At 43.3% G+C, this 20,323-nt stretch overlaps 2 protein-coding genes across 2 annotated transcripts in view; both read left to right on the forward strand.

The window, feature by feature from the left end:
• The first annotated feature begins 77 nt into the window (after window positions 1-77).
• On the forward strand, window positions 78-6,914 carry Tmem35b (transmembrane protein 35B). The gene is made up of 3 exons (XM_047562982.1): window positions 78-400; window positions 1,742-1,922; window positions 2,868-6,914. The coding sequence occupies exons 1-3, from the start codon at window positions 296-298 to the stop codon at window positions 3,041-3,043; spliced, it is 462 nt and encodes a 153-aa protein (XP_047418938.1). The 5' UTR covers window positions 78-295; the 3' UTR covers window positions 3,044-6,914.
• Dlgap3 (DLG associated protein 3) overlaps window positions 280-20,323 on the forward strand; it is a 96,319-nt gene continuing 76,275 nt past the window's right edge. The window contains exon 1 of the mRNA XM_047562979.1: window positions 280-400. The gene's annotated coding sequence lies outside the window, so the exon portion shown is untranslated. The remainder of the gene's footprint in view (window positions 401-20,323) is intronic.

Consider the following 20,323-nt stretch of genomic DNA (forward strand, 5'->3'; position numbering starts at 1 on the left):
AGGGCGGACGCCGGGCTCTGGAAGGGAGCCGGCTCTCGCACAGCCGGCCAGATGCGCACGTTTGCCTGCGCTCGCGGCCGGCCGGGAGGCGGAGCTGCTGCCGGAATCCGGCGCAGCGGGTGGCCCGGGAGCCCGCGGGCCCGGGTGTGCGCATCCCCGACGGGGCGCCCGCGACGCTCGGGCCTGGCGGCGGGCGCGGGCAGGGAGGGCGCGGCGCGGCCTTCCGGCGGCAGCGGAGGCAGGAAGCGCGCCCGCGGGGTGGGCCGGCGGCCCCGGGGTCGGCAGCGGCGCGGCCATGGCGCTCGTGCTCGCCGCGCTGCGCGTCCTGCTGGGCGGCTTCTTCGCGCTCACGGGGGCGGCCAAGCTCTCGCAGATCTCGGCTCCGGTGTCGCGGCAGATGGTGAGCGGCGCGGGCGGGCGGGGGCCGGAGCGCGGCGTGTGCCCGGCCGCGCTGGAGCGGGGCCGCGCCGCGCCTTCGCGGGGAGTTCTTCGAGTTCTGCGATCTTCCTGGGGCGGGAGGGCGTTGGGGACACCCCTTCCGGCTGGGCACTGGTGTCCCCGAGCAAATTAAGGGGCCGAAGAGGAATGCTTGGGGACCCTGGGGGCGGAGGATGCGGTGGAAAAGGGGCCGGGCGTCCTTCCACCTCCTTCCCCTCTTCGTTTACTTTTTGGGTGGTTCACGAGGCAGGCTGTAGTGGTCCCCACTTTGCAGGTAGGAAACCTGCCCTGAAGGTGAAGTGTAATCTGCAGGAAGCAGATCTCAAACCAGACTACTAATTCAATCCAGTCTTCACCGAGCGAGCCGAGACGCCCCCTGCCAGCCTTTTGGCTAGTTCCAGAGTGTAGGAAGGCTTTCATGTCCTGCTTACCAGTGCCTCCAGCCCCTCAAAGAGGCCACTGGCGGCTTTGAGGGAGATCCCAGTTGACTCTCTCTCTCAGGTCTGGGTACTCCCTCTTATGGGTTAGGATGGTGGATTATTTGGGGGAAGAACCTCAACAGAGCCTTGCAGGGCTGAGGAGGAGAGGTAAGGGAAAGGGTGACTCTGGATGAGTTGTCATTTGGCCAAGAGAAGGGCCCAACTCAGCAAGAGAGAGGGTCATGTTGAGCCCTTCCTTTCCTTCCTTGTGTCTGTCACAGTGGGATCCAGGACCTAGCGCGTTTGATATTGATAGGTGGGATCTATTTAATGAGCCCTACTCCCACCTCACCACCTCCACACATCCCCTGAAAAGAAGAACCAGGCCTGGCATGGTGGGCTCACCTGTTATCCCAGCCACTTTAGAGGCTAAGACAGAAGGATTACAAGTTTGAGGCCAGCCTCAGCAATTTAGCAAGGCCCTGAGCAACTTAGTGAGATCCTGTCTCAAAATAAAAAGGACTGGGAATGTAGCTCAGTGGTAAAGTGCCTGTTGGTTCAATCTCCAGTAAAAAACAATAGCAAAACAAAAGGATCTAGAAACTCAGAAGGCCTTATTCCTAGATGGGAAGGCCCAAGCCTTGCTTCTTCCTCCTAGGATTTTGGGCCTGGTGAGAAAATAAGCTTCTTCTCACTTAGAGCATAGAGCCTGCATCCTGATTTCAAAGCTCAGCCCCACAAGGTGGCCTCTCCAGGCTGACCTCAGGCCCTGACCTAGAGTAGTAGCTGTTTTGTTAAGGGGTTGAGAGCAAAGGTACAGAAAGCCCCTGTGGACAGTATATCCTAGATGTGTATGGCTGATAGGCATTCCCTGCTGTCCGTAGAAAGCCCTGTTCGTGCAGTTTGCTGAGGTGTTCCCGTTGAAGCTGTTCGGCTACCAGCCAGATCCCGTGAACTACCAAACAGCTGTGGGCTGGTTGGAACTCCTGGCTGGGTTGCTGTTGGTCGTGGGCCCACCGATGCTACAAGATATCAGTAACTTGCTCTTGACCCTCCTCATGATGGGTAAGGGGGCCAAGTGGTCTGGGGAAATGGGATCTTCTGGGATGGAATGATAGAAGACCTGGTTGTTCTCCCCTACTGTTGCCACCCTTTCTTCCTGGAACCAAGAGCACTTTCTGCTCTGCTTCAGAGTCCATAGTCTTCAGATGAGGACAGGTGCTTTTGAAACTTGTTATACCATAACACTGACTTGTGTCAAAATATACTTTCTACCTCATTGCTTCCATCGCTGCGTAGTATTCATTGTGAGGCTGTATTATAACCTCAGAAGCCCTGCTCCTTCCTCCACACATCCACGCCTGGAATGAGGGGAAGAGTTGGCTTATGTGTCTGGCAGGTGGGAGTAGAGAGCAGGGAAGCTGAGGCCCCCTGAACAGAAAGGTAGACGATTTCTGTACAGGCACCCCTCGTAGAAGCTCTGTCCACAGGGACTGCTGATGTACAAAGACAGCTGCTGCCTCAAAGACTAGGCATCTTCAGGCTCTTCTTCATCACCCTGGCCTGTGTCACCATTATTGCTATTATTACCACCCTACCTCCCAAGCCTTCTTTCTATTTCTAGAGCTTTCTTCATTTTCAGATCTTTGCCAACACTTTCACCACAATCCCCATGCCTTCTTCCATCCTGTAGATGTAGAATTAAGAAAGGAGAAGGATCAGGGAAAATTTGTTCCCAAATCCCTGTCTACCCGCCGTGTAGTGCTTTCCCCTCTGACTGGACTGTTGCTGTTTCTTTCTTGATCTCTGAGAGGGCCTTTATTAGTTCAAGAGGCTGCTAATTCTTGGTCTTGCTTTCTCTGGAAGCCAGAGCTGAGGAGTGGGAAAATGAGGAGGGGTGTTTAATAGGAGGGCTTGGGGTGGAGTGGGTCGGTCTAGGCTAGAACCCCTGAGCCCCTGGACCTTCTGGGTGCTCCCAGGGAGCTTCAGGGACCTCATTTTCCATTCCAGTGGCTATCTTCACTTTGGCATCTCTGAAAGAGTCACTGAGCACCTACATCCCAGCCATCGTCTGCTTGACGCTCCTGCTGCTGCTGGACACCTGCCAGTTCTTAGCCCAAACTACGAAGGTGGTCAGACACTCTAGGAAGAAGACTCCAAGTGCCTTCAAGGAACCCTGGAAGTAGAGAGTCTCTTCATACCATGCAGCTGTCACATGTCTTATCACCTTGTTACCAATATGTTCAAGGTCTTCCATTGTTGAAGGAGACATCTTGTCTACCTAGCCCTGATTACTCTCTGTGCCTATACAGCTCTGTTTTGAGGAATATATATTGCACATACTAACATTCTTCATGTCAGGTGAAAATAGAAAATAAGCAAAGAAATTTAAATTACCAAAACTCTAATATTCCAAAATTACCACTTTTAATGCCTTGGTAACTGTACCTCTTGTCTTTTTCTATGCCTTTATATGGATTTATATATTTTTAAAATGAAAACGAGACAATATATCCTACTTTATTACCTACTTTATAAGCCTGATATTCTGTAACACCATTCTATGTCTCTTTTACCTCGTTAATCTTGATGGCTGCATAGTATTCCATTGTAGGGGTGAATTGTATTTAGTTCACCTTCCATGAGGAACATTTAGGTTGTTCCCAATTTTTTGTGATTGTAAACCTCACAATAAATCATCTTTGCATACTTATTTCCTTTCCCTAGAAGTGAAGGTGCTGGTTCAAAAGGCATGCACATTTTTGAGGTTTTAAAATACACATTTTAAAATGAATAGGTTGAATATTACAGAGTTTAAGTATCTGTTTCTGCCTGTGCCCTTCTAAGCCACATGAAGGATTCCTTCCCACTCTTTTTTATCTCTCACACTTCAGATTTGCAGAGCTTACAAAAATGGGCATTGAACCATTTTATAGGACCTGAAATCACTGGCCTCTGGTGGTGAGGTATGGCACAGTCCAGGGTTTCTTGACTCCTATGCAGAGCTGGGGGCAGCCAGGTCCCTGGAATGCTGAATGGTACAGCAGAACCCAAAGCCTAGAAGGAATCCCAGGGATCAGAAGGAAATGTGAACAACATGGTAGGGAACCTTCTATTATGGCACCAACCACTTCACCCTTTGGGAAGTACTGTGCCTCTCATGAGGGAAAATAGGAAAAAATTTATTTATGCAAATATTCTAGCCATCCTGGACTAAATTGCTTTGAGGGTAGGGGCAATAGTTTGGGGAGTCCAAGGAAGTGTAAGAAATCTATGTATATTACACCATTTCAGGTTCATATTGGAAAAACAGTTCCTATTCTGTCATCGACTAGCATGAACCTTAGGCATGTTGACACTCTGGGTTGGAGATCTTGTGTCCAAAAGCACAAGGATGCAATCTACCTGTAGCAAGGATAAATCAATAAATGGGTGATCGTACATAAGTACGTGTGGCGGTGTCAAACAGTAAGGAAATTTTCTCCCACATAAGAGGTCCACAGATGACTTAGCTTTGGTTCCAATGTTGGTTAATTTTGCTGCTTAATTAAGACATAAATGACCAATATTCTTTCAACTGTCTGTTCTGCTGCTTTCTGTTTATTGGCTGCTGCCTTCAAGGTTGCAAAATAGCTGCAGCAGCTACAGACAGCATATTTGCACATTTCTAAAGGAGAAAAGAAAGAGAAAGGCTCTTTTCGAAGACCCTAGATTTCCCTTCACATCTCACTGGTCAGAATTACACCACATTTCCGTTCCTAAACCAATCATTGGCAAGGACGATGGAATTCCCATAGTGGACTTACACTGATTTTTTTACCCATTCTGATCAATGAGGAAGTGGTGGGGAATGACAGTGTTTGCCACTTCCTAGCTTGTTTATAAAATATGAAAAATAACTATTTCATAGTCTGGTATATAACAGCTCAGTAAATGCTATTATTAAATATCGATTTGTTTCACTGATGAGAATATGGATCAAAAAGTTTTAAGTGTTTATGTGTCAGACCTGAGACTAGAACTAAGGCCTGACTGATTCCAAATCCTACACTCTGTTGCACCAGCTGTCAAAGCTAAAGATAGGCTGGCCTGATACCTGAGATGACCTGTCCAATGTGATCAAATCTGCCCTGCTTTCTAGAATCGCCCCTCTGTATAAAAATTTTGAAACCCATAAAAGAAGAGCTTGGGAACCCCTGGGATCCTGCCTTACTGCTTACCCCTTTCAGGATGCTATAGCCAACCTGTCTCCAGCCAGGACTATAAGTAAAACCTTTTGCAGCTGGCATTGGACTGAGGATACCTGTTTACCAGGACTTGACCTGTATGCTGTATGCTGATGAGTAGCCACTGGCTCCTCAAAGGGCTGGCCCAGCAACTGCAGGACAGGCATGGTGCTAGAAAAATGGGATGGCCATCTTGTGTGGAGGAGCTGTTAGGATTAGCAGCAGCAGGAATCTTGAGGGCCTCCTCAATAGCCCAAGGAGAAGCCAGGCCCCAGGAAATGCATACCCCATATTGCAGCCTGAGTCTAGGTCAGCTCAGCACCGTTATGTTCACCTGCCTTGCCTTCTGAATACCTTGCTATGTCCCTCCCTGTACTGAAGGCCACTTAACCTGCAATGACACACTCTCTTCCCTTGGGGCTATAGCTGTACCCCACAAATCCATCTCCCAGCTGCCACAGGTGTGCCTCAGCCCCTCCCTGTTGGATCCATTCTTCATGTCCTGTCCAGAGATTAACAAGAAAGATGTGGGACATGTGGGTGGGAGGGGATTCTTCACTGTCTCAACTCCTTAAAGTCAGGATCCCAGGACCTCAGAGAAAGCGCCAACAACCAGAACAACCAGAGGTAAGAGGGATAATCCGAAGGGATGACAGGGAGGAGCTGAGAGCTAGAGTTGAGGTGGACAGAACTGGGGGCGGCGTTTGGGTGGAGTACACTCCCTCAGGGTCCTGGAAAGGACCAGAGCCTGAGAGACTCAAAGGCAGAAATCCAGATGTTGGCATTGGAGGGATTGAGTTTGAGGACATGATAGGGGTGTCTAAGTGTCAAAAAGAGTAGTTTTTGTAATGAGCAATAAAAACGAACATTGTATGTACTCATCCCCCTTGGAGAGGGCAGGAGTGTGAGCAGATGTTTTTGTGGTGTTTGCTTGCTGTAGGTGTGCCTGTGAGGGTACACATGTATCTGTGTGCTGCCTGGAGGGAAGAGAGCACACGGTTATGATGTATCTCCCCAGCGTCAGCCACAGGGCTCAGAGTTTTACTTTTGCATTCTCATAATCCTCCCAGCAACCTTATGAGGTAGGTTAGTTAGATCTCCATTTTACAGCAGGGAAGGCAGTCCCCGGGAGGCTGAGTAATTCACTCAAGGTCACATGGCAGATAAATGTATGTATCTAGAAGCAGCAAGCTTCCTGGGCCTGGGCTCTTTTTTCGCTTTGCTGTCCAAAGTTCTGAGTCTAACCCAGAACTTCTGGTCAAGCGGAGAGGTAGGAGGAAACAGGTTGGAAAGCTCAAGTTATGAAACCTTTTCAGCCCTGCCAAGGGTGCTCTCAGCAAGACTTGGGACACCTCCCAGGAAGAGGACCTTCACCGAGGCAAGTTCACTCCATGGTCACTGTGAATAGGCGACATGTCCTCTGTCCCTGCATCACAAGACCATCCCTCCATCATTGTCTTGCTCCCTTTGCCATTGATCTGAGTGTCCCAGAGAGGAGTTGGTTATTTTTTTTTTTTTTTATTGTTGTTGTTTGTTTTTCTGGGAAGGACTCAATATTCCAGCCTCATTTCTCTGCAGCTCCCTATTGCCTCAACCCTGCTTGGTTGGACTCACTTCACATAGCTGTGCCCCCAGGATTCTGACCCATACTCTGTCTGTGAAGGGCACCTCTCCTCTCCCATTCACCAAGGGCTTGAAATTTTCAAGCCCTGTTGGGTCTCCTGTCTTTCCTCTTCCCACAGCGTGTCACTGGGAACTCTGGCTTCCATGCTCTCCCCTCTCTCATGGACTTCCTTGCCCCGACTGTTCCCTTCTAGCAAGAACTGAAGAAGAGGGGCCTAGGGTGGGAAGGGAAGGGCTGGGGATTTCTTTTTGTAACTAGGCCTCCACAGTGACCTCTCTTCCTCTCCCCAGTTCAAGGTCGAAGATGAACAACAGTGATGGGGACCTGGGTGTTGGCAGTTGCAGCCCCTTGGCTGACCCAGCTCCATTAATTTGTGACGCCTGTGGCCTATGCCTTGGCCTCGGGCCTGGGGCTGCCTGCCAAGGTGGCCACTCGGGCAGTGTTTGTCCGCAGCAGTGGGCGCCTGGGCCAGGCCCTGCGTCTCTACCTACTTAACCTGGTTCAGGTCGACGTGCTCTTCACGCTCACGCTGCTGCTATGGCTCACCTACTACCTGAGCCCAGCCCACGCGGCTGGGGCTGCCTACTACGTGTCCACGGTGATTAGCGGCGGTGGCTTTCGCGGCACTATTCAACTTTGCAGCTGCAGCTCGGTGCGCAGGTCCATTCCAGGGCGGACGCCTGCCTGGCCTGAGCGGTGTGCTTGCTGGCCACGCTGCACGCGCTTCGCCCCGGCCCTGGCCCCGGCTGCCCCGCTCGCTGCCTGGAGCACGGCTGGGCGCGCTCAGCCCTGGCCTGCGCTGCGGTGACCGTCTTCGCAGCCACCTTTCTGCTGGTGCTCGCATCCTAAGTGAGCCTGGCCAAGCGGCTCGCGGCGCCCACGGTCCGCATGACCTTGGGCTGTTGCCGGTCTTGCCCTCTGCCTGGAGCCTCACAACTCTGCTGCTGGCACCCTGGGGCGGAGGTGGGTGCCGTGCCTCCCCACACTCCCAATGTTCTGCACACCCTCAGCCTGGTGCTGCTGAGCCTCAGCAATTGCTTGGATCTACTCATCTTCCTCCAGGACCAATGGGTGCTGAACTACTGACCCGGTTGGGAGGCCAGGCATGCAGAGATTCCTTGGCCTCTTCCTAGAGAGGCCCCTGGCCTTCCCCTGCTGCACCCTTCCAACACCCGCCTCGCGGGGATCAGGGCAGAGAAAGTGTGTTGGAATGACTTGGATTCCCATCCTGTGGCAATCCCATACTAGCGGTGTAGCTATGGACCAGTGGTAACAAAGGGAGAACATTATTTGTACCTGTAACCCCGGACTCTGCCGACTTCTGGACACAAATAATATGCTATTGTTTCTTTAAACCTCTTGAGGTAAACCTCTTGAGGTAAACCTGCAACTGGATCCTGCTTCCCTCTAGATCTCCTCTTCTACTACCCCTGACTCTGTGGGTGGGCTTAGTCACCTTCTCAGTCCCTGGAATATGATAATTTTCTACTCTCTCAGCCTTGCACCTGACTTGACCAGGAATGATTTTCCTCTTTCTCTTTCACCAAGTTAATTCTTCTTTCTCCTCACTTCCTCAAAAGTCACTCTTAAAAAGATAGTCTCTCCAACAAATGGTGCTGGGATAACTGGAAATTCATATGTAGTAGAATGAAATTGAACCCCTATCTCTTACCCTGCACAAAACTCAAAGTGGATCAAGGACAGACACTAGAACAGAGACCCTGCATGTACTAGAAGAGAAAGTAGACCCAACTCTCCATCATGTCCCTTAGGAACCTACTTCCTCAATAAAACTCCTAAAGCACAAGAAGTAAAATCAAGAATCAATAAATGGGATGATATTGAACTAAAAAGCTTCACAGAGCAAAGGAAACAATCACGAATGTGAACAGAGAGCCTACAGAATGGGAGAAAATCTTTGCCACCTGCACCTCAGATAGAGTATTAATCTCCAGGATATATAAAGATCTCAAAAAACTTAACACCAAAAACAACCCAATCAATAAATGAGCAAAGGAACTGAACAGGCACTTTACAGGAGAAGAAATATGAATGGTAAAAAAATATGAAAAAATGTTCAACATCTCTAGCAATTAGAGAATTGTAAATTAAAACTACACTGAGATTTCACTCTAGTCAGAATGGCAATTATTAAGAATACAAGTAACAATAAATGTTGGTGAGGATGTGGGGAAAAAGATACACTCGTACAATGCTGGTGGGCCTGCATATTGGTGCAAACACTCTGGAAAGTAGTATGGAGATTCCTAAGAACACTTGGAATGGACCCACCATTTGACCCAGTTATCCCACTCCTCGGTTTATACCCAAAGGACTTGAAATCAGTATACTACAGTGATACAGCAACACCAATGTTTATAGGAACTCAGTTCACAATAGCCAAGCTATGGAACCAATCAACAGATAATAGATAAAGAAAATGTGATATATATAAACAATAGAATATTAATTAGCCATAAAGAAGAATGAAATGATGGCATTTGCCAGTAATGGATGGAACTGGAGACTATCATGCTAAGTGAAATAAGCCAATCCCCAAAAACCAAAGGTTGAAAGTTCTTTCTGATATGCAGATGCTAATACACAATCCTAGACCCCAAAAAGTTAAATACTGGCAATTCTATTTTCATTTAATTCAACCTTATAAATTCCACATTTACCTTGCTCATTATAGAATCTCCTGAGCTGGGTACTGTGCTTGCACATGAAAATATCAAAAGAGCGAATGAAACGTTTATATCATTAAAACTCTCAAGTTCTTGGACACACCGATCTCTAGTAAATTTTCCTCAAACATTTCTGGAAATCTCTAAGCTTGTCTTACTTCAGTGCAGACCTGATGAGTGCTTCCTTCTGCTGTTGCTGGATACCTCAGCCGTCACCCCCACTGTGCCAAGACTCCTGTGCCAAGACTTGGTGGTAACCAAGCTGGAGATCCATCCTGCCATTAGCCCGGTCAGGGATTAGCCAGACTTGCCGCCTTCAGCTTCAACTCATCTGAGACTTTCAGAGAGTGCAAGTCCCTGCCAATGGCTCTGGCTATGTGTGCTTTTCCTTTTCTATGTGTGCTTCAGGATAACTCAGCAGTCTGCTTCTTGTGGGAGAATGGAGTCATTCTCTCTCCTTAGTCATATTATTAGCCCCCCCACAGCCCCACTGCCAGACTGCTTGAGTCTCAAAGAGTTGGAGCTTAGCCAGTAAGAACAGCAAGTTCATGTTGCCAAGTCTGCCTGTCAGAAAGGGTCCATCAATCAGCCCCCAAGTCTTACTTGCCTTCCGACCTGTTCACTGAGTTTGCTTTCTAATGATAAATTTGGTAAATTCCTGCTTTTCTTCTTGACAAATTACTTCTCACTGGTCCCTTATTCCTTCTTCAACTTTTTTCTTTTATGTTTTAAAAGTAATACATGTTCCTGAAAGTAAATTCAGAGCGGTAGAGAAAATGCGAAATAGAAAGTAAAGGTCCCCCAGTGGTAGCCGCTATTCACTGTTCCTTGTGTGTGTATATATCTTTCCAGATGTTTTCTATTCTAGTACAAATACATGGAGAGTCAATTTTCATAAAACATCTACAAGTGGGATAGTATTACAAGACTCTTCTGCAATTTACTTTCCTCATTTAATTTATCTTGCCCATCTTTCCACATCAGCAATGTAGTTCTATCTCATTCTCTTTATTAGTTGTGGTACTTATTTTACTCAATTGGCCCCCTGTTGATGGACATTTGTTTCCATTATTTTACTGTTATAAACAATGCTGCAATGAATGTTCTTGTACACAAACCTTTGCATTAACTTGTAAATCTGTAGAATAAATTCCTGGCAATGAAATTGCTGTGTCAAAGAATATGTGTGTACACTGGAATTGTTTAATGGCAATCACCAAATTGCCTCTGGAAATGTTGTACCAATTACACACCCAGCAACAGCATGTAAGGGTCCTCCCTGAATAGCACTGGGTGTTATCACCCTCCTTCTTGAATCTGGACTTCTGTTGGTATCTGTGTTAGTCAGTTTTATGTTATTACAACCTGAGATAATCAACTTATAAAAGGAAATGTTTAACTGGGCATGGTGGCACATGCCTGTAATCACAGCTACTGGGGAGGCTGAAGCAGGAGGATTGCAGATGTGAGGCTGGCCTTGACCAACAACCTATCAAAACCTCTGTCTAAAAAAATAAAAAGAGCTGGGGTTGTGGTTCAGTGGTAGAGTGTTCTTGGGTTTAATCCCCAGTACTGCACTAAATAAGTAAATAAAATATTTTTTAAAATAAAGGAAAAGGTTTGTTTGGAGGTTTCAGCCTTGGATCAATTGGCCCCTTACTTTTGGGCCTGTGCCCAAGTCTCACATCATGAGGGAAGCACATGCCAGAGCAAAATCACTCGCCTTGTGGCCAGGAAGCAAGAGAGAGAAAGAAGGCATGGGGTTCCATAAGCCCCTTTAAGGGCTCATCCCCATACTTCCACTAGGCCCTACCTCTTAAGGGTTCTATCACCTCTTATGTTAACTTTCCATTCCTAGAACAAAATACTTGAGATGGTCAACTTATAAAGAGACAGTTTATTTCAGCTCATAGTTTGGAGGTTTCAGTCTGTGACTGGGTGGGCAAATTGCTTTGAGGTCCAAGACAAGGAAGCAAATAATGGCAGGGAGCATGTGGTGCAGCAAAGCCTTTCACCTCATGACCAAGTCAAGAAAGAAAGAAAAGGGCGCGCCCACGATCCCCTTTGAGGGCACCCCTCCAAAGACCTAAACCTCCCACTAGGCCTGGGTTCCCAAAATTTCCACCACTTGCCAAGGTATCAAAACATGGGCCTTTGAGGGACATTTTAGATCTAAACTATAGCAGTGCCTAGTTCCTCTAGATGTATCTGAATATGTCTGCATCCCCACTGTAAGCATAGTTCTTTTCTTATTCCTCACCCCACCCATTCCTAGGATGCTTCTCAGTCTCCTTGATAAGTGTTTGAAACCTGGGGGGAAGAGAAAGGATGTCACCTACTCCCTCACACTGGTCAAATCTGAGCCTATCTTACTTGTTGGGGGAATTAAAGGAGAACCCAAATGAGAGCCCCCAAAGCAGGCCAGTACATCTGCAGTAATTGTTGGTTCTCTACCCTTCCTTGGGAATCAAGCTGACTTAGCTCGTGCAGTGCTGACCAGCCCAAGGCCAGAGACAGGCTAGGCCCTCGACATCATGAACTCATTTGCTCCGGTGGAATGAATTGTTCAGCTCCAGGGGCCATGCAAGGCTGGGTCTTTGAGAAATGACCTGGCATCTACACCAGGGCCAGCTGAATCTCCTAAGGCTGAATTTGATTCTGTCCAAATAAAAAATGATTCCCGATGGCCTCATCTATCCCTGCGGTCTTGTACTATCATGCTTTTGATGTGACTTTTCCCCTAGTAAAGTAGTCAGTTTCCTTTGGGAAATGTCCAACTTAGTTTTCTGTGTCTGACCTGGGGAAAAAGAACTTGAGAGTCAATTACCTCTGGGAGGTCAGACACATGAAAAGGAAGCCTTGTCGAGAGTTGCGGTGTGGGAATCCCCTCCTCCCTTCAGGTCAGCTCAGGGAAGGAAGAACCTGGGATGAACATCCACAGGCAAAGAGCCTGAGGGATGAGAGAATGCAGACTGCTTTGTACTATCAAACCTTTTGGATTCCCAGTCCCTTACTTTATTCCAAACCTTCAAGACCCTCCCTCAATTTAGGAAGGAAAAGCGAGCCAGAATTGGTCCTTGACTATTGCTGGGTTGATCCCCTTCTCTCCAGGATTCAGGGAAAATTCATCTGCCAGCTGTTTTCAGTAGCTACCAATTAGTATGTCGCAGACTCCTTGGCCCTTTTGCAGAGCCAGGAATGTCCGATCCTTGCCTGTAATCCACCTGGGTGGCACTCTGGCTGAAGGGAGCAGACATGGTGCAGGCAAGCTCATTTAGCACACACACATGAAAGCGAAGCTCCCCTTCTCTGCCTGACCCCACTCTCCCCTCAATTCAATCACAGTCCATATGTCTAAACTCAGCCCAACCCTATGCTTGCCCTTGGCCAGGCATGACTTAGGTCCTTGGCTCTGCACATATCCACCTGGACCTCTCTGCTGGTCCTGCATCCTCTGTGACCCTACGTACTCCAGCCTGCGTCCTCATCTCTAGCCCAGGCCCCATCTGCTCCGCTGGCCACTTAGGGGAGCCTATTAGACTCCAAACTTTTTCCTCTTATTTCTTAGAGTCTGTGGTCTCAAGGCGTTCTCCCTGCTGCTGATGCTTTGCCTTGACATCTCTTTCCCTCTCTTGTGGCCTCAGGAGGAGGATAGTGTTTCCCCTCTGGACCCTGCAGAACTGTGACAACAGCTCTCCTTCATTGACCCTGAGACCACATCCTAGGACTACATTCCAGCTTCAGGGACAAGAACCTTTCCAGAACAATCATTCCTCAGACTCTTCCAGCCTTGCCCTTTCCTAGCACTAATAGGAACTTTCGTCATCATATTAGCCTTCCTCACCCTCATTCTCAGTGAGCACAAGCCTAGTTCTGAAATGTACTGTGGTCAGGACCATAAGCATTTGTGAGGTCCTTGGCAAGACTACAAATGGAAATCCACATCCTAATGTCTAAATATTTAAAAGTCATAAATTAAGCTAACACATTGTTAAATAAAATGCATTCCATCTTACTGCCCTGACAAATATGCCTTTGTAATGACAAAATAGAAAAATATGTGTAAAGCTGTGGTTTTCAGGACTGAAAACCAACAAATTATCAAAGGTGACTGAATTTGAATCTGCACATTAGGTTTAAACATTGTATTTGGGTCATGTATGATAAATTATTATCACAGAAAAGATAAAATGTTTTCATTTCACCACACAACTCACTATCATCCATAATGTGAATTTTTACCATTTGTTAAGTCATATTTACATTTGTACAGAATTTCTGAAGTTCCCTTTTTTCAAAATTTTCAGTGACAAGCTATTACATAAAAAACAGCAAATGACAATTAGTTCCTAAATTTGTTCATCTCCCTCTTCAATCGAGATTATACCTCAATTTGTAACAGTCAAAAAATAGTATCTGTAGAAATTAGTTCAGATCTGTGCTTGATGTCCCATGCCTGTAATCCCAGTGGCTTGGGAGGCTGAGGCAGGAGGATTGCAAGTTCAAAGTCAGCCTCAGCAACTTAGTGAGACCCTATGCAATCTATTGAGACCCTGTCTTAAAATAAAAAATAAAAAGGGCTGGAGATGTGCTTCAATGGTTAAGTGCCCCTGGGTTTAATTCCCCGTGCAAATAAATAAATAAGTTTGGAGATTATTTGTGAATTTTATTAATTGTTATGCAAACACTTTTCTTTAGTTCTAATTGCCTTATATTTTATTTAAATCTCACTTTGGACTGGGCATAGTGACATGCCTATAATTCCAACAACTTGGCAGGCTGATACAAGAGGATCACAATGTCGAGTCCAGCCTGGTTACCTGAGTGAGACCCTGTTTCAAAATAAAAAAATAAGGACTGGGGTTGTGGCTCAGTGGTAGAGCACTTGCCTATCACGTGTGAGGCACTAGGTTTGATCCTCAGCACCACATAAAAATAAATTAATAAAATAAAGGTAGTGTGTCCATCTACAAGTAAAAAAAAAATTTTTAATTTTTCCAGCAAAGACTATGATTTGTTCTTTATTTAAGAATTTTAATTGTTTCATTTAATTTTTCTAGTTCATCTCATATCTTAAATTCAATTTAATTGATTTAATGGCATTTAGTTGGGATTGCCATAATATGTTTGAGAGAAGTTCTGACACCAAATTTGATGTGTTTCATCAATATGTTCCATCTTTGGACACATCCAGAAAATGTTATGTATATAATCTTTGAATTACTCCAAAAACTGTCATTGCCACCAACACAGTTAATGCCACATCTTTATTGCCAAAAACTACTCATGAATTTTTTGGCCAAAATTTTGGCCTTGTTGCCTGTCCTTGTCAGTCACATTAGCACTATAACTGTAGACCTATCCTTGGCAATTTTTTGAATCACTGTTGAAAATCAAAGCTGTTTTTTCCCCCCAGCTCTTCACTTAAGTCAAACTTGTACTTTGGGATTCTCATTTGCACAGGATGTAGCAATAACACTTTGCTCTGTTTGCAAGAACTAGAAAAAAATCAAAAAAACCACAAAAGACACGTTTTAAAGATACTGAACAGCTGTGGAGGCAGCATTGACCAGAAGAAAGTTGACGTAGCCTGGATGTTTTCTTTCCTGGGAGCATTATTCCCATTCTGTGTAAGACCTGAGTATTGAACCTAATCCACACAGAGGGAAAGAAACCAGTTAAGTCTTTTGTAATTAAATGGGGCTACTGGGAAAAAAATCAAGTTTCTAAAACCAGTTAATTTTAGCTGGAGGACATTTTCTGAGTCCTGAGACTGGGTGTGGAAATCTGGGAAGCTGGGCTAACAGTTTCTAAAGGCAGTGTGAATGAAATCTCCCATAATCTTGAGATGCTTAGGACACAAAGTCCACCTAGTGGAGGAAGGCCTGATATAAAAGCATAGCTGTCATTCTCAAAATTTTGCCAGTCTGAAGCTGTGGGGGTGAAGAAGTAGGGAAAAGGGTTAAAGTGTTGAGCCCAGAACACCCAAAGATCAGGACTGAATCTTTTGCAGGTCTTACAAAGCTGGGGAGACAGAGAACAATTAGACTCTCAGTCAAAAGCCCAGAAGGGCCCAGCCTGAAAACAGAAATGAACTGGAGGTGGACTGAGTCATATTAGAACTGCAACCCAGTTCTGTTTCAGTTAATTGCTGATTAGGTTGAGGTGATCAGTTCCTCATCCAATCTGCCTAACAGAGGAAGGATGGAACTTTTCTCTGGTAGGAGATACCATACAGAGAGAGCCTCTACAGGTCTTTTATGTGCAAGTACCAATGGGTGTTTTTTACTGCCTCTAAAGTCCTTTTATTAAATGTTAGGGATTAATGTCTGTATGCAATAAAAGTCACTAGGTATATTAAAAGGCAGGAAAATGTGATTGATAATCAAGAGAACAGATAGATAATAGAAACAGACCCACAAACGATCTAGCTATTGGAGTAATAAGACAAGGATTTTAAGTTACTATACTTAATTATAATGATTAAAGAAAATACTGAGAAATGTGGACAAATGAATAAAAAATGGATACTTTCAACAGAGAATTGGAATTCATGAAAAAAGAATCAAATGGTTTGAGAACTATAGAAAAGATAACATTGATAGGATGTGGGGTTCTTTTACAATACAATAAATACCAATAAACATAATTCACTTATGTATAATTTTAATTAGTCCAAAACCTGTATATTAAAGTTCAACAAATTAATTGCTTTCTTGTCGGGTGCAAATCTATCAATCAATAACCAAAATTAATTTATACCACATGGTAAATTTTCACCATGGTAATGTCTGTGAAGAAGGAATCACTGGCATTTCAACATCCATGGAAACAGGTAAGGAAAACCTGCTATAAATATCTTATTAACCTCTGGTACACAGGAGGATGTGTGGCAAAATGACCTCCTCAGCTGCAGACTGCCAGGACTCTGTTCTGGCTAGAGAAAATTGGAGGTGGAGTGAGTAACCCTTGAAGATGCAGCCTCATAGGGATAGGGTAAACCATAGTAACAAACAGTCTTTGTAAAAATAGCAGCTGAGAAAAATTATGTATCAAATAAAGTTTTAAAGAAAATGCAAAGTCAAATATATTCCATCTAGTTCAAATTATTTTTCTTGGATTGTCAACATTTACTTGAAAATTAAGGCAGGACAAAAGTTTGGAATAAGGATGAGAAAATATATAGGAACTGGAGTTAGATAGACCAGGGATAAACTCCCAGATCTATCACATTTCTATATAGACCCTTAGTAAAGTATTGCCCCTCCATATGCCCAGTTATTTTTCAGATGTAAAGAGGAGATGGTCTCTACAAGTCAATTCATATAGGGCCTGGAGATATCAGAGTGTCAAGGAGTAGTGGTGATAGTCCTTACAACTCTGATGGGACTAATATTTGAAGATAAAATGCTCATTATTTTGAAGATTTTCTTTTTAATTGGGCCTTCTTTGAGCAGATTTTGTTTCTGCAGTGCTGTAGGATACAATGCAATATGATGAATATAAAATATGGCATCTAAGCACTGGTCACATGCTCAGGACAGACACTGAAATTATACATCTACTTATGAATATTGAAATGAAAATCTGGATATGTAAAATGTATTTACATTTATGTATTTTTTTCACGAGTAAAACAGAGAAGATGGAATGTAACAATAAGCAGAAACTAATTAGCAGCACAAATGTCAGAAGTGGAGACGGTTGAGATTCTGTGCTATAATTTATCTTCTGCATTGTGAATTTTAAGTAAAACAAGAGGCTGTGCTGAACAAACATCTCCCTCTGGTCAATTCAGGGGAATGGTCATTCTGAAAAGGCTGCTGTTATCACAAGATGGGACAAGCTTAAATAATCAGAATCAGCAGTTTATGTCCCTTCCTAAAAGAAGTGCTCACAGACAAAAATCTATGGCAAGTGGAACAGAGGATGTTGTTTAAAAGGTGGGTCCCTTGTAATGCTACCTCTTGGCAATGATTGTGATTGGCAGTGACTGGTCAGAGTTCGAACTTCCAAATTGAGTTTATAGCCCATTTTTGTCTAAAATCCCCAGGTGTCAACCACTATTTACCAAAACAAAAACAAAGTTGAGTTTCTTTTCTTTAAAAAACATAATCAAATGGACATTCTAGGACTGAAATAACACAGTATCTGAAATTAGAAGTACATTTGATGAATTTAATAGCAGACTAGACATAGATTACCAAATCGTTAGAAAATGTCCAAACAATATAAAGAGAATACAGAACAAGATTAAAAAATAGAGCATAAACGACATGTGAGATCAATCAAAATACCTACATGATTTTAAATGTAATGCCAAAAGAAAGGAGAGATAATAATGGAATAGAGGGCATAATTAAAGAAATAAGAGCAAGATTTTTCAAAACTAATGGAAGGCATTGATCCACAGAGTCAAGAACTTTAATGAAACCCATTCAGAATAAAACAAAACAGAATGAACAAACCAAACCAACCAAACTAAAATCTCACAGGAACATCATAGTTTAACAGTTAAAATCCAAAACTAGTAGGAAATCTTAAAATCATAGAAGAAAGACACTTTATAATCAAAGAAGCAATAAGATTGGTAAATATTTTGTGAAAACTATAAGACAATGGAATTACATCTTTGAAGTGTTGAGGGGGAAAAACAAACAAACTTGACAACCCAGAAGAAAATCCTTCCACAATAAAGGCAAAAGAAAAAAATTTTTCAGACAAGCTGAGGACAGTCATCACGAGTAGATCTGCAATGTAATAAAAAGTAACTTAAGATAGACTGTAGCAAGTCAAGAATGCAAGTCAATAATCTCTGGGGTAAACAGAAAGAAATATAAAAGAACCTATCTATAAAGTTAGTAGAAGTGAAAAAACTTAAGAACACCTGATTAATTCAAACATAAGCAAGAAATAGACATAAAAGAACAAACGAAAGGTAAGAGAAAACAAATATCAAAATGGTATATTTAAGCCAAACTGTAATCAGTAATAACATTGAGTAAGTGAATTAAAAAATCAAATTAAGAGACAATATTGGTATAATCAGATAAAAACCAAAATCAATAATTTGTTTTTTATGAGATAGATAAATTTTATATAAAATGATGATGAAAGGTTGAAAGTAAAAACATGGGAAAGATATACTATGTAAATACAGAAAGACAACTGGTGCAGCTATGTTATTATCAGACAAAGTAGACTTTGAATCAAGAAGTATTAAAAGAGATAAAGAGGGACATTGCTTAATGATAAAAGAGTCAGTTCAACTGGTTTGGTGGCACATGCTTGTAATCCCAGTGACTCAGGAGACTGAGGCAGGAGGACTGCGAGTTCAAGTACAGTCTAGCAATTCAGTGAGACCCTGTCTTAAAATAAAAAGGGTTTGGAATGTATGTAGTTCAGTGGGATTGAAAATAAACAAACAAATAAAAAATTTTTTTAAATGAAATGGGGATGTAGCTCAGTGGTAGAGTGCTCCTGGATTCTGTCTTCAGGACTGAGGGGATAAAAAGACATACATAACAAAACTAAAGTAATCCACACTGTTAAGGTTTAGATCTGAGGTGTCCCCAAAAGCTCATGTGTGAGACAATGCAAGAAAGTTTAGAGGTGAAATGATCAGGTAATGAGAGCCTTGATCTAATCAGTACATTAATCCACTGGATGGACCAACTGGGTGGTAACTATAGACAGTGTGACTGGAGGAGGTGGGTCACTGGGGGCACGACTTTGGGGCTTATATTTTGTCCCTGGTGAGTGGATCTCTCTGCTTCCTGTTTGCCATGTCCTGAACTTCTTTCCTCCTCCACACCCTTCTGCCATGATGTTCTGCCTCATCTTGGGCACAGAGCAATGGAGTTGGCTGTCTATGGACTGAGACCTCTGAAACCATGAATGCCAAATAAACTTTTCCTCTTCTACTTTGTAGTAGAAGGTCTTTTGTTCACAATGCAGAAAGGCTGACTAACACATGCACCTAAGAACACATTGTAAAAATATATATATATATATTTATATAAATGTATATATTTATATATATATGTATATATATATATATATTTATATATATATAAAGAGTTAAAAGAACTTAAAGGGGGAATAGACAAAGCCACAACCAGACTGGAGATTTAGCATATTTCTCACAGAAACAGAATACACAGATGAAACTTCACTAAGAGTATAAAATATTTTAAAATATGAGTAATCTAAAGTGGGCCTAATTGACATTTATCATACATGATAATTGACAACATTCTTTTTAGGTACATACAGAATATTCACCACATAATATGCTATGAAACAAGTCTCAGTAACTTTCAAAAAGTTAACCTGGATTGGGGGTGTAGCTGGGGGTGTAGCTCAGTGGTAAAGTTCTTAACTAGCATGAGTGAAGCCCTGGGCCCTGGTTAAGCAGACCACAGCAGAATTATTATTTGAAAATCAATAATAGAAAGATATAAAATTCTCCAAATATTTGGAATTTAAGCAATTTGCTAAAACCACCTATTGGCCAAAGGAGGAATCACAAAATAAATTATGATTTTTGGATCTCAATTATATTTCATGATATACTAGAGAGTCAGGTAAAGTAATGCTCAGAGAATTTTAGTTTTAAATAGATATGTCAGAAAATAAAGTTTAAAAATAAATGATGTAAACTTCAATCTCGAGAAACTACAAAAAGAAACAAACCTAAGAAAAGCAGAGAAAAGGAAATAGTAAAGAATAAGAGCAAAAATCAATGAAATTGAAAGCAAACATCCAAATGATAAAATCTAAAGTTGGGTCTTTGAAAAGACTAATAAAATTGATAAATGACTGGCAAAATTAATAAACATAAATAAGGGTGCAAAACCAAATTATAAATATAAGTAACAAAAGGAAGAATTTTTAAGGGAAAAAATCAATATAGCAAATAGTATGAAG

Source organism: Sciurus carolinensis, chromosome 1 (genome assembly GCF_902686445.1).
Source record: "Sciurus carolinensis chromosome 1, mSciCar1.2, whole genome shotgun sequence".
Lineage (NCBI taxonomy): Eukaryota > Metazoa > Chordata > Mammalia > Rodentia > Sciuridae > Sciurus > Sciurus carolinensis.

What these genes read in the sequence shown, in the direction of transcription:
- Tmem35b (XM_047562982.1), top strand. Translation starts at nt 296, where the DNA reads ATGGCGCTCGTGCTCGCCGCGCTGCGCGTCCTGCTGGGCGGCTTCTTC. An exon ending in CTCCGGTGTCGCGGCAGATG is followed by an intron (nt 401 to 1,741) that starts GTGAGCGGCGCG and finishes TGCTGTCCGTAG; the next exon opens with AAAGCCCTGTTCGTGCAGTT. An exon ending in CTTGACCCTCCTCATGATGG is followed by an intron (nt 1,923 to 2,867) that starts GTAAGGGGGCCA and finishes TTTCCATTCCAG; the next exon opens with TGGCTATCTTCACTTTGGCA.